We start from the raw sequence: 12,111 nt of genomic DNA, 5'->3' as shown, positions 1-12,111 counted from the left end.
TCATTGTCAACACAGCAGACAGATATTTCCCAGTAAGTCTTTATTTGTGGTGGCAACATCATGCAAAAGCTCTGGTGATGGATCAAAAAGGAAACTTGGAATGATGTGCATAAAAACTAAAATGGAGGCACACGTGTCTTGAGAAGGATTTTTCTTGTCTTCTGTAAAGATTGTGCCTCTCGTCTACCCCCACCCCCAAGGAGTCATTTCCAAGGGTTCAAAATATGCACAGCATGTGGACAATTCTATGGACTCTGTTTGATGGAAATAAGGAAGATAAAAAATAAATACATCTGCACCTAAAACGAAAAAAGAAAATCAGATCTCTGTAGTGATACTTCACTTACAGTACATTACCTGTGAATTTACGCATCTCAAATATCTAAATAACCATTTAAATAAAATAGGCTGGGGAATGAACTATAATTACAGGTGATTATTGGGTAATGAAGTGACTTTACAAATGGAGAATGCCATTTACAGTGACGACAGTACATTGCTGTCCTTTTCAACCATTTGCTTTCATTTTGTGAATTTCACTACAGGGTACTTTGCTCAATATGGTAGATACCACAGCAGCAATGCATACTGATTAAATTTGAAGGAATCTGAGCAAAACATTTAAAACTCAAAAGTAACGGCTGTGTTCCTTTTTTGTTTTTGAAAATCGGTAAATTAAACCATCCATTTTAAGATTTATATTCCACAGGGCATCAAGGGAAATTAAAAGAAATAATCTTGATACATGGGAATGCATACAGATTAGAAAGTGAATGACTTGCCCACCAAAGTTACGAGGATTCAACAAAGTCCTCCCCAAAGTGATTCAGGAAAAACAAAAGCACATTTATTTCAATTGCAAATACTATTACAAACGCTGAAGTCAGTTATATCCCACCACAAGAAGTCCGCCTCAGTATCACACAATGCCAAATCATAGGCAATTTTGTATCTTCAGCTCTTATTCACCAATGTGTCAAATCTTCAGAGTACGCATTTTTTATGTAGAAAACTTTTCTTCTTCCTTTATACAGAGAAATAAAAAAACAGTTAAGGCAAGATGCGTCAAACAGAAATCCAAAGGCCACGGAGCAGCCTCTGCAGGTGTTCCGACTCCACTGACTTTGGATCAGAAGAGGGTGCAGTCAGCAGCTCCCACTCGCTCTCTGTCTCAGGCATCTTACTCTGGCGGGAGGGGAAGAGGAGGAAGTGGTGGTGGTGGTGGTGGTTGGAGAGTGGGGTGGGGTGTCGGAGGTGTCCACTAGCACTCCACCTCCCCTCCCAGTCCCCCCGCTTTGAGTCTGCCAAAACACTCCTCTTTGGCACTTTAGGCTGGCAGACTCAGCTTCTTTCCTTTCAGTACTGAAATGAGACAGGGCCGGTTTATGTTTAACATGACCACATGACACGTGAACAGCATTTATAACAACAAAAATACAAAGTGTTGGGCCTGCACACTCCACAAACCTTACTTACTGTTTCACAGTGGAGTTTGCACTATATCTTAAAGGGTGGTTTCACCAAAATAAACATTTATTACTTTTGGTCTCTAATATAGTCAAGCTGATAGTTCAGGGGTGTGTGTAAATATATGTGTGTGTGTGTGTGAGGAAAACACTAGTTTAGGGACCATTTCTTTGGTAAAAACAGTATTTGAGTGAGTTCTCTGGATTACTCACAGTAACAAGGAAAAATATTTCTTCGAGTAGCAACTTTTCAAAATTTCAATCAGCTTCATTCTATTAGGGCGGAGGGAAAAATCGAATGTTTTCACTACATTAGTCAGGGCTGTTTGCAGAGCTGAATACCATTAGGCGATGGGTGCAAAAACCTTTTATCATAAAGTCTCTGGTTTTTCCTCACACACGTCTGCACTTCATCTCTGGTTCCTTGAACTCGGTGTCTTCTTTTTAAATAAATATGAATTTTCTGTGGCAAATGACTTCATTTGACTTACACAAATAATGGCAGTGAACATCTGCATCGTATCTTATTTTGATGTGTTCTACTTGCAGAGAGCTGTTTATTTCCAACGAGCATTATAATGACTTGTTGATACCAACGAAGCTTCCAAAAAGTTAAAACATGAAATATGTTACTATAGTAGGCGGAACCCTGGAAAAAGTAATCCAATTCAAATATGGTATGTCGGGGACTCTCACAATCAGAACATAACATTTGTTCTGATGACTAATTCACTTGCAGAACAATCTGCTAAAAATTGAAATATTGATACGCACACTGGAATAAAATGCATTTTGATTTCAAGTATAGTAAAACACTAAGATAACATTGGTCTTGAACTAGACAATTGACTGAGAGTGATTTCAGTCTCACCGAATACTACAATCTTTTTCTATTGATGGCTGTGTTACCTCTAAATCAGCATTACTTCAAACCTAACCAGTTAACAGAGCAACACAAAACGTTTTTACAATGCTTTATCAAATTAGACGAAAATGCAGCGGCACTCACCTTTTGTTACATACAAATAGAAGAAATCACAATAGAGGATGGTCTGCACCACTCCAGCAACGATGGCGATCATGTCAAAGAATCCCTCAAAGTAGAACCTCCATATCCAGTTGATGAGGTAGAGGGCTCTGTAGAGTCCCAGGAAGAACAGGTAGTGGGTGGTGATGGTCTCAGCCTCGCCAGTCTTGCTGATCATGAAGAGCTGGGGCAGGATGGCCACCGACTCCAAGTAGATGGAGAATGTCCAAAGGATCTGGGAAACAGAGAGAGGAGGAGATAGTGTTGGGAAGATAAAAGAGCTGACGTGTAATTTGACTACAGCAACCACCAGTGATTAGAATGACCTCACATATTTTTGCAAAGATTTCCAACAGAAAAATGTGCCACTGGAGGGCAACTTTGCCAGATCCTATTGAGGTCAAATATATATATATAGCTGTGCTTCCCTGATTAAGCACATGTTAAAACCCAGTGCACCTCCTTTTCTTTAAGCACAGAGCAACAAATACACACTGTGAGGTCAAGTTTTTGTTCCACATGTGATAATACAAGTCACGCTCAGAGACGGCTGCACCAGCTGTCTGTCTGTGCAAACTTTATAATGATGCAAGCAGACACACATCATCACTTGGTGAAGTGGATTTCAAAACCAATTATTTATTATTGCCTCTCAAATATCTAATACTTATCTCCTACTTGGTGCAACTGATGTGAAGCTAATGGAAGCTACTGGTAAAAAAAAATTTGCTTTCGCCTGTTCAGAGTGAAGATTAGAGGGGGAGTAGTGAAGTGGAGTAGGGTAATATCAAACCAACACAATAAATGTCAAATAAAAAACAATATGTCAAGAACTGACCAAAGAAGGTTAGTTATTTACTCTAACCATCATGAATGCTACTAGCTTTGAAACACATATTTCACCATGTATATATACATATACCTAAATATGAGTTCATTGCATCATTGGACCTCCTAGTTATATTATAATGCTTGCTGTTTAAATAGAAGAAGTGACAGAATTGAAAATGAAACTTGATTATTTGATAATGATGTGATGAAAATCGGTGCGCAACTGTTTTGGATGTTAAATGTGTACTCAGAGACATATGCATCTGTGCTGTATGAAAAGGGTATGGGGGTGTTTTTGTGTGGTCATTTCTGACCTCCAGGGGAGAGAAGTCGTGGTTAACCAAAAAAGCCAGGCCACCAACAGGGACAACCAGGAACTCCACTCTGAATGTGTCATGGTTCCCGTCGTAAGTCGCCTTGAACTTGACGTAGATCAGGTACACGGTGGCGTACGCACATCCAATGTAGATGACCTGAAAGATAAGGACAAAACCAAAACATAAGAAGGTGAGCATCCGCTGGGGTAGATATCTAATGGTCTCCCGTGAACACATTCAAACAGCAGTGACAACACATGCAAATCTGCTGCATCTTGCTCGACGGGCTTTGTCCTTTGGCAAACACAGGTGTGTCAGCATCGACCCTGTGTGTTTAGTGCTTGGGAAGAAAATAAATACGACAGGATGTTCGAATGACAGTTGAGTGTTTCACCTTCATGGTGGTGTTGTAGAGGGAGATGAAGGAGGTGAGCAGGTCCAGGTAACGAGTGGTGAACACCAAGGCAAACAGGACCTGACTCTTTCCAGATATACCTGTCAGGGGACAGCAGAGGGCACTGAAACATTTTGATGTCCTGAAAAGAAATGGGTACATGTAATGTGCTGGAATCTGGCACTCTTCTCCTGAGGACAGTCCCTTCCACCAAGACAATTTTGCAGTTGATCTCAGGTGTCTTGTCTCCATTCAACTCCAACTGTTCAGGCATTATTATATTTAATTTGTGAAAGTTCTAAAGGCACAAAGCTCACATCACAAACAAAATGCAATAATTTACAGTAACTTAGAATAAACTTACACTGATCTATAACTCTCTACTATTTCCTATTAACATCCACCTGCCCACTTTAACTCTGCAAAGGATGAACAAAAAAATCATTCACCGACGTTCAGCTTGTGCACAGATGAAACACATGAAGCACCAGGGGGCAAGACTAAGAGAAGAAAACTTAAAGCCATAAGCAAACTGTTTGATTATGGGTTTGATTGACTGCAGCCTGATGTAAAGAGGCTGGCAGTCACTGAGTGTCTGCTCAGTGTCTGCTCCGTGCAACGCCAGACTTCAATCTGCTGTTGATCTGGTGCGTTGGCAAGTGACAACACGCTCTCCCCGGTCACACCCACAGTGGCAGTGATCAGCGATCGCTTCGTTATTAGTCACCTGACAGTGTTGATAACGATACGCCAGTTTACGGGCCGTCACTGTTAGAATTCCGGATTTGACAACCACCGCAGATCTCGAACAAAACGGACTCTCCTGCAGAGCTATCAGGTCAAATCTCAAGCAAACAGCAGTAATGATATAATGGAGTCTTGCAGAGGCACGGAACTGACCTTTGACCGCTGACAGGAGCCATGAAAACACAGCAGATCCCTCAGGATAACGCAGCAGCTGATTGCTCGCAGGGCGAACGTGGAAGCAATGCAACTGTGGACTGGCTGCCACGTCAGAGAGCTCACAGCCGGATAACGAAGCACAAGGGGCCAACGTGCAAGTACTTCACCCCCGCGGAAAAATGACAAGGCCCTGGGTGTTAAACTGCGCTGGCCCTCCGGTCCCCTCGTCTCTACCCCTAAACTTGGTGCGGGGGCCCTCCGCCTTGTCAAAGCTAGCTAGCAAGACAGCTGCAGCTGGATGGTACGCGCAAACAGCTGCTTCCCCGCTGCAAAGAGTGTTTATCGAGTTTCACATCACGCGTCGTCGTGTGAGTAGCAGCAACAGTGACGATGTCAGAGTGGCTGTCTTCAAATTCGATGACAGGACACTCGCGGTGTAGCCGGTTAGCTAGCGTTAGCCATGAACCGGGGCTAACGGGCAGAAGGAGAAGTCGCCTCGCAGCACAGACCTTGTTCGGGGGGGGGGGGGGGGGTTCGCGTCCACGTCAGGGCGCATCCCGTGCAACACAGGAGGTCAGACACACTACGGGAGAACGTGCGGGACTACTCACCGGCACAGGACCGGGTTTTCCATATCTTCAGCAGCAGGATGATGATGGCTGCGAGGTGGGAGAGATCACCGGTGAGCCTGAAGATGTTCATGTTGGTTGTGAGCTCCGGCTGAGGCGAACCGACGTTTAAGACCCCCTTCTCAGAGCTCAGCTCGTCTCCGGCGGCTGTTGGGTTGCGGAGCTGACAGCGCTGGACGACACCGTGACACCAGCTCGGGGCGATTGCGGCTCCACACGACGGGAAAATGGCGAGGAAAGCGCGACGTGGCCCGGGGAAGTGGCCAAGACGACGGCGGCCAATGGGAGACGGGAAACACCGGGAGCGCTCGGCCAATCAGAGAAGAGGGAAGCGGCGTTTGCATACGCGAAGCTACGTTCAAGCTACGTGGAAAAGATAGTAATTCCGGGTTTCGTTTTTTTTTTCACTGCATACAGCTGCCATGTACAAGGAAATGCACGAGTAAATGAACTCACCATAGATATGTGATCTTTAACCTTGAGTAAAACTAGTGCTGCTCTCATAATGGAGGGCAGAGAATTCAAATTAAATAATACTTCTACTAACTAATATAATATGAAGGTGGGCTGAAGGTAAATTAGATTTTACCCAATTTTAATTTTATTTATTATTACTTTAAATTAAAAAAAATCAATTCATTTTCATTTTGAAATGTCTCACATATAATGTTGGTGCTTGTGCATATGTATGTGTATTTAAATTAAATGTACTTATATTGTTGTAAATGATTTTGCCTGTTGAATTTTGTATTTTGCAATTTTAAAAAAACAGCTATGTGGAGACAATACATGATGTCACGTGAACATGATAAAACTAAAACCTTCAAGTATAGTATTTGTTGTATTAGTAACTATTCTACTTCTGACATTTCGGCTTGGGTAATTTTCGCAAGTGCGACCATGTAATATGTAAGAGTAAGTGTGACACAGCTATTAAAAGTAGGAACTGCTCACACAATACACATCATTGTGTTTTGACTTTTCTAACTTCTGGGTCACATCATTGAGTGAAAGTGAAGCACGACACCTCACATTCACTTCGTCACACAGACAAACAAGAGCTGAGAAATGCATAATGAAATGTAGTTTTTATTCTTGAGCTATCATCATATCAGACAATAAAAATGTTGCATTCATTGTGGCACAATTCCAAAGCATTCGCTGTGCAGTAACATACACACAACAACACTGATTTAATAAAGCGAGACCATGTAACTTTTTTGATGAATATTTTTTTCCTCTCACAAATAAAAAAAACAAACGAATCATAAAAACAGACACACCTTTGCTTTAAGTGGAATTGACTCAAAGATTATCTGCGACAGCCATACTTGTTCTGGAAGTTAAAACTGGTTAATGTCAGCAAACTGTGGTTAGATATTACTGTGTAAAGTTTGCCTTTATGGCTTTTTTCCACTTGTGGTATGGTTACACAATGTTTCACCATGAAAGTTAAACTTAACAGTATTTTGCATATAAGCAATGGATCCAGAGAGTTCATTTAATTTCAAAGTTGTTCATAATAGCTGTATTTGAACTGTTGTTGGTTTTCCCGCCCACAGCACTACTCTAAATAAGGTAATTTCCAGCCACAGCTGTGAGCTGATCTCAGCTTAAACTGACAGGCAGACCATGTTAGCAGCGATGTAGTGAACAGTGCAGTAGTAGCTCAAGAGCCAGATATGTTTCTCAGTAGTTGGTGGAAACCAAATGGCCAGAGAAACAACTTAATACATCTTCACACACACATCTAATACAACTCAGTCATTGTGACCTGTGACTGCAGTAACTGCTGTTTAAAGTTACACAGGCTCCCTTTAAGAAGGCCTCATATTACACCTGTTATCACGAATCAAGTTTAAAATGTAGCATTAAAACACAAGTTGCTCCATTCCCCACATTTGTGCATACACTGGTCCTTTGCATCAGATGCAGAGTTAATTAATTCAACCACGATTCTTCCCAGTATCATTAGAGAAGGAAACACTTACAGTAAACACTTCCCACAAATGACAGACCTTAATTGAATAAACATCTACAACATGGTGATATGTCTGAGAGGATCTGATCTTCTGTGGCATTTCAATAGCAGTCAGTTGCCACTCACTTTTTTTTTTTTGCTTAAAAGGTAGAGGTATCACTGTCACACAAGATGGCTGGTAAATGTAGGAACTACAGAACCTGAGCTTCACGTCTGACTCACACTGTTTGAGCAAATCAGAAATATCATATTTTACAAATGAAGCTTGTGAAGATTGCACTAAACCCATCCGAGATAAAGTTGAGAGCCTCAGCCGCGCAGCGGATTTGGTTTTCACTGAGCAGACTCTTCACTCTTCTCTGAGGCCTTGAGAACAAAAACTGCATCGTCAAGCACGTAGTAATCATTGTACATGTCCCCTTCACATAGGTATGGCAACCGGGTCACCGCCTCCACCTCTAACCCCACCCTTCTGAACACCTCATCCGACAGATTGGTCACTTGCTCCTCCCACGTCTTGCCTTTTATTTTGAGGTGTTCTGCCGGACGCTGCCATTGTCCTCCTGCACAGAAAGAAGTCGGTTCATTGATGCAATGCAGGTAATTTGATACAGTGACTTCTTTCACTATTCGTTTGGAATATGATGCACTGAATCCCAACTCACCGACTTCCACATATGGCTGGAAGGGAAGCACCGCAGCCAGGATGAGTCTCCCTGTGTTGGGAACTAGCGAGCGCTTGATTTCCCGCAGGAGATGCAGAGGATCGTTGCAACGATCCAGCAGGTTCAAACAGCTGATGACGTCATAGTGGAAACCAGTATGCTGCCACTCGTCTATACCCAGCACTCTGAGCACGACAGCAGGAGAGAGAGATAGAGAGGCATTTGTGGTTAGAAGCGTTCTCTATCTGATTCCAGCAGTAAAATAAAAACTGTGATGGTAATAAATCATGATGCTGGGCTCAACATTGTCATGATGATGTCAGCCATCCCGGCCTTAGGAGACATAAAAATTCAAAGCAGTTGAGCCCAGACAGTATGATGTGCTGTGGAATGTCGTTCCAACCTTCAGCTTGAACACAGCTCATTTGAGGGACGCAGGGGAGGTTGGAGCAGGAGGCGGGATACATCCTTGACATGTGAACGCTCAAGAGGTTTTTCTGTTGTGAATGCATCTAAGCAGAGAATCTACTCCTACATTCTTCATATGCAAAAGGCAAACGCTGGAGAAAGTTCGAACCTGAAGCAGACAAGTGGACAAAGTCCGATAATTGCTTGAGAGGGGCTGGGGGATCTGGGGTTGGGGGGGGGGCTGGCAGTGACAGGGGAGCTGCTAGTGCTCTGGCCATAGCTGGCAGAGAAAAACTTAACTGAACAGCTGAAAACCCTGCAACTTACTTTGCTGTCTTCAGCATTATCATGATATTGTGAAAAGACTTATTTTGCCTTCCTATATATTAATGTTACACATTCGATAGGGTGTTACGTGTTGGGATATTATTTTTACTTCTAATAAATATATGATTTAATTTATGTCTTGAACATCTTCGGCAAACTTGAACAATACTGAGATAACTGATAATTTTGCTATCCATGATCGTGATACAAAAATACAATCGCTCACCAACAGCGCAACAATGGTGAAAGGGAGCTACTGCAATTAATGATAGAATAAAAAAATGTGGTTCTATTAAAAAAAAAAAGAGCAATAAATGCAACATGATTCAGCTATTATGCGGATTAAACAAGTTCAGTACATCAAGACGACAGGTAAACATGGAGGTAGCTGTAAATTTGTATTTTGTGCAAACTGCATGAACAGCAAATTAAGATGTAGATCAAACAATAGATCGCAATAGTAAATATATATATATATATATATATATAAATAGTTACTGGTGCTTTTTCAAATACAATTTTGAATTTGTTCACAAAGTACCAAACTAAGTAACTTAATACGGCTCAAGATTTGAAAGAGAAACCAAACAAAATCAAAGTAGCCTACTCACTTGTAATTCCTCCTCTGTAGATGCCATTTCATGGGTGGTGACACCTCAGTTGCATAGACCTCTTTGAAATGGGTCCCCATCACCTCTGTGACGCCTCCGTCCCCAGCTCCGAGGTCCAGGAGCCTCTCTGCCCTCCACTCCGGCTCAATCTGCAGCAGCTGCTGGAGCTGTGCCGCGGAAAACACAAACATGGAGCCACGGCCCAGAAACCTGAGACAGAAAACACGCACCGCATGAAGATACACTGACTGATGAAACGGAGGCAGAGAAGTGGCTGCACTGCTGACCCATTGATGGAGGTGCGTGAGACCAGAGGGCTGAGGACCGTCGACACAAGGGAATGGTAGAGCTGAGTGAACAGCCAGCCAGACTTCTCCACACTACGCTTGAGAAAGGCCTTGGTGTCCGAATCCAGGTGGCTCTGCACGAACAGGGGCCTCATTGACTCTGCGAGGAGGTCAGGGGAGCACCGGTACCACTTCAGAGAAGAAAAAAATAATAATTAGTCGCCATTCCATGACTGAATTTCAGCTTTTTTATTGAATATATACCCAGTAAGGCTAGAGAAAGAAATCAGTCAGGATGGTACAATGTTAAATATTAGCATCAGTGTTTATTCACCCTCAGGAGTCGCTGATAACACCGGTGTGATTTGAAGACGTGGCTGCTTCGAGACTGCTTCGAACAGGTGGACAACAAATGAGTCGCACACCATGAAAGCACACAGCGTTTGACCTTTTATATGTTATATTTGCATTACTTGGGAACTCCCCTCATCCTGGGAATACAAAGATAGTGATGGACCTATTTGTCTGACTGGGCACTCACACTATTTTGAGGAGTTGCACAGCAAACCACACCTGCTTTTTTTATTTTAAACAGGTGTATAGCGCTTGATGTTCAATCAGTTATTATATCTTCACATTTATAAGCAACATTTACATCTTAAACTTTGAAAATGCCTCATTGAGCAAGTTTGGGGTTTCTATAGTAAAAACTATACAACTTTGGTCTAGGAAAGTTTAACTTTGGGTATTTTTGTGTCCAATATGTTGATGTACTATAGACAATGCTGTACTGAAAAAAAGACAATGTCGATGGCATTGTAAATGTGGTCCAAACAGCCCTAACCCATAGTGGTTAAGTAAAAATAAACTAAAGTACAGAAATGTCAAACCATGTCTACATTTGCACCAGTATGTTTAGCCTCGTGCCAAATCCCATTGAAAATATCGGCAAGTCTAACCTTTGAGTTCGGTTATTTGCAGGAATGCACACATGTCTTAGTCTCTAGTCTCCGTGGAGGCACCAAATGAAATGAGTCTGTCCAATCGGGGAACAAAGTGTGACCATGCAAACTTCCTCCAGCGCCGCTCGTCAGTCTTTCGTACCTCTTGAGTGTCCGCGGCGGCCGCGTCGCCCTCGCTCGCCATGTTGGAAAACAGCGAGCGGACGAGCGGACTGCGGACGTACTTCCCCGTCCACATCCTCCGGACGGACAGCAGGAAGGCGACGTAGCCCACCACCCAGGCTGCGAAGACCAGCGTCCTCAGCTGCAGGTGACACATAATGGACAACAACTGTGGAGGATCAGTCTCTGAGGAGTCCAGCAGACTGGTTCAGCGAGATGCGCTTAATATTGGATGATACACAGGGTGATGGCGGCCAATTGCAAAACAACACGCCGGCGCATGTCTCCTGTTCCGAGACAAGAGACAAACAAACCTGAGGGTGCGGCGGCTCTGACACAACACGCTGCTATTTACTCTCCATCTTAGTCGCTTGAATCCATTGTCTGATCGTAAACACGCGGACAGTGTCTGAGCTCCTCTTCTTCTTCTGGCGTTTTATTGACAGACCAGCTTACAGGTGAATACGTGTTAGCAAAAAAACAAACAGTCTCTAGCTCGACATCCACACAGCACCTCTGGAAGGAGCTTCCGGGTTACTTCCGGGGGTGTCACGAGGTCTGCCCACCCGCCGAGGATCGTGGGCAGCGTGTACCTCGCGGGAGCGCGCACAGCTCCGGACGTGGTCATGTTTACTTTGGTGTTTGGTTTAAAGTCTTTGTTGGTGTTTGTCAATGATGAGAAATGATGCCATGACGATTGTTCAGGAATGTTCAGAGTCATCGATGATCGATCAGGTGAAGGCGTGTCTCCTCGTGATGGGTCTGATCAGTTCATATTTCTGAGGACGAGAATCAGTCAAATCAATCAGACACACTTTTTCCTGACACACTTCATTTCATCACTTCAGTTTTTCCTGTCGAAGTATGTCCACCTGTTTCAGTATTACTGACCTGACATTCACACAGTCGAGTCAAACATCTTAAAAAGCAACTCGGTTTATAGATTTTCAGAAATAAAGTTTCATTGTGAATGAAATGTTTATCGTGCATTTGAATAATTGCTGAGATTTTCATCCCCCTAATAAATAAATAACTCTTCCTGTGTATTAAACTTAAACTTAAAAACTTAAACTTCCTTTTATTTATCCCACAAGGGGAAATTCTTTTTACACTCATTTTTTTACACTTGTATAACTGAGAT

The 12,111-nt window shown here is 42.8% G+C and overlaps 2 protein-coding genes across 4 annotated transcripts; both read right to left on the bottom strand.

Annotated features, from left to right (window-relative positions):
• Nucleotides 1-25: 25 nt before the first annotated feature.
• Nucleotides 26-5,976, bottom strand: kdelr2b (KDEL endoplasmic reticulum protein retention receptor 2b). The gene is made up of 5 exons (XM_020083130.2): nt 5,550-5,976; nt 4,036-4,136; nt 3,639-3,797; nt 2,476-2,728; nt 26-1,362 (listed from the first exon to the last, which is right to left on the bottom strand). The coding sequence occupies exons 1-5, from the start codon at nt 5,638-5,640 to the stop codon at nt 1,328-1,330; spliced, it is 639 nt and encodes a 212-aa protein (XP_019938689.1). The 5' UTR covers nt 5,641-5,976; the 3' UTR covers nt 26-1,327.
• A 660-nt stretch (nt 5,977-6,636) lies between these two features.
• mettl9 (methyltransferase 9, His-X-His N1-histidine) lies at nt 6,637-11,544 on the bottom strand. Of its 3 annotated transcripts, none has more exons than XM_020083129.2 (6): nt 11,285-11,544; nt 10,951-11,112; nt 9,847-10,037; nt 9,560-9,769; nt 8,214-8,398; nt 6,637-8,111 (listed from the first exon to the last, which is right to left on the bottom strand). In XM_020083129.2, exons 2-6 carry the CDS (start codon nt 11,044-11,046, stop codon nt 7,882-7,884), a joined length of 912 nt encoding a protein of 303 aa, XP_019938688.2. In that variant the 5' UTR covers nt 11,047-11,112; nt 11,285-11,544; the 3' UTR covers nt 6,637-7,881. The 3 variants fall into 3 exon arrangements, with proteins under 3 accessions (XP_019938688.2, XP_019938687.2, XP_019938686.2); XM_020083128.2 differs by having other exon boundaries at nt 10,951-11,139; nt 11,285-11,512; XM_020083127.2 differs by lacking the exon at nt 11,285-11,544 and having other exon boundaries at nt 10,951-11,261.
• Nucleotides 11,545-12,111: the final 567 nt, after the last annotated feature.

This window comes from Paralichthys olivaceus, chromosome 21 (genome assembly GCF_024713975.1).
Source record: "Paralichthys olivaceus isolate ysfri-2021 chromosome 21, ASM2471397v2, whole genome shotgun sequence".
NCBI lineage: Eukaryota > Metazoa > Chordata > Actinopteri > Pleuronectiformes > Paralichthyidae > Paralichthys > Paralichthys olivaceus.
The sequence above is the reverse complement of the archived record's forward strand: the minus strand, read 5'-3'. Positions and strand labels throughout refer to the sequence as shown.

What these genes read in the sequence shown, in the direction of transcription:
- mettl9 (XM_020083128.2), bottom strand. Translation starts at nt 11,127, where the DNA reads ATGTGTCACCTGCAGCTGAGGACGCTGGTCTTCGCAGCCTGGGTGGTG. An exon ending in CCGCCGCGGACACTCAAGAG is followed by an intron (nt 10,038 to 10,950) that starts GTACGAAAGACT and finishes TCTTCTCTGAAG; the next exon opens with TGGTACCGGTGCTCCCCTGA. An exon ending in CCAGCCATATGTGGAAGTCG is followed by an intron (nt 8,112 to 8,213) that starts GTGAGTTGGGAT and finishes CTTTCTGTGCAG; the next exon opens with GAGGACAATGGCAGCGTCCG.
- kdelr2b (XM_020083130.2), bottom strand. Translation starts at nt 5,640, where the DNA reads ATGAACATCTTCAGGCTCACCGGTGATCTCTCCCACCTCGCAGCCATC. An exon ending in ACGACTTCTCTCCCCTGGAG is followed by an intron (nt 2,729 to 3,638) that starts GTCAGAAATGAC and finishes TCTGTTTCCCAG; the next exon opens with ATCCTTTGGACATTCTCCAT. An exon ending in CTATTTGTATGTAACAAAAG is followed by an intron (nt 1,363 to 2,475) that starts GTGAGTGCCGCT and finishes GTCTCATTTCAG; the next exon opens with TACTGAAAGGAAAGAAGCTG.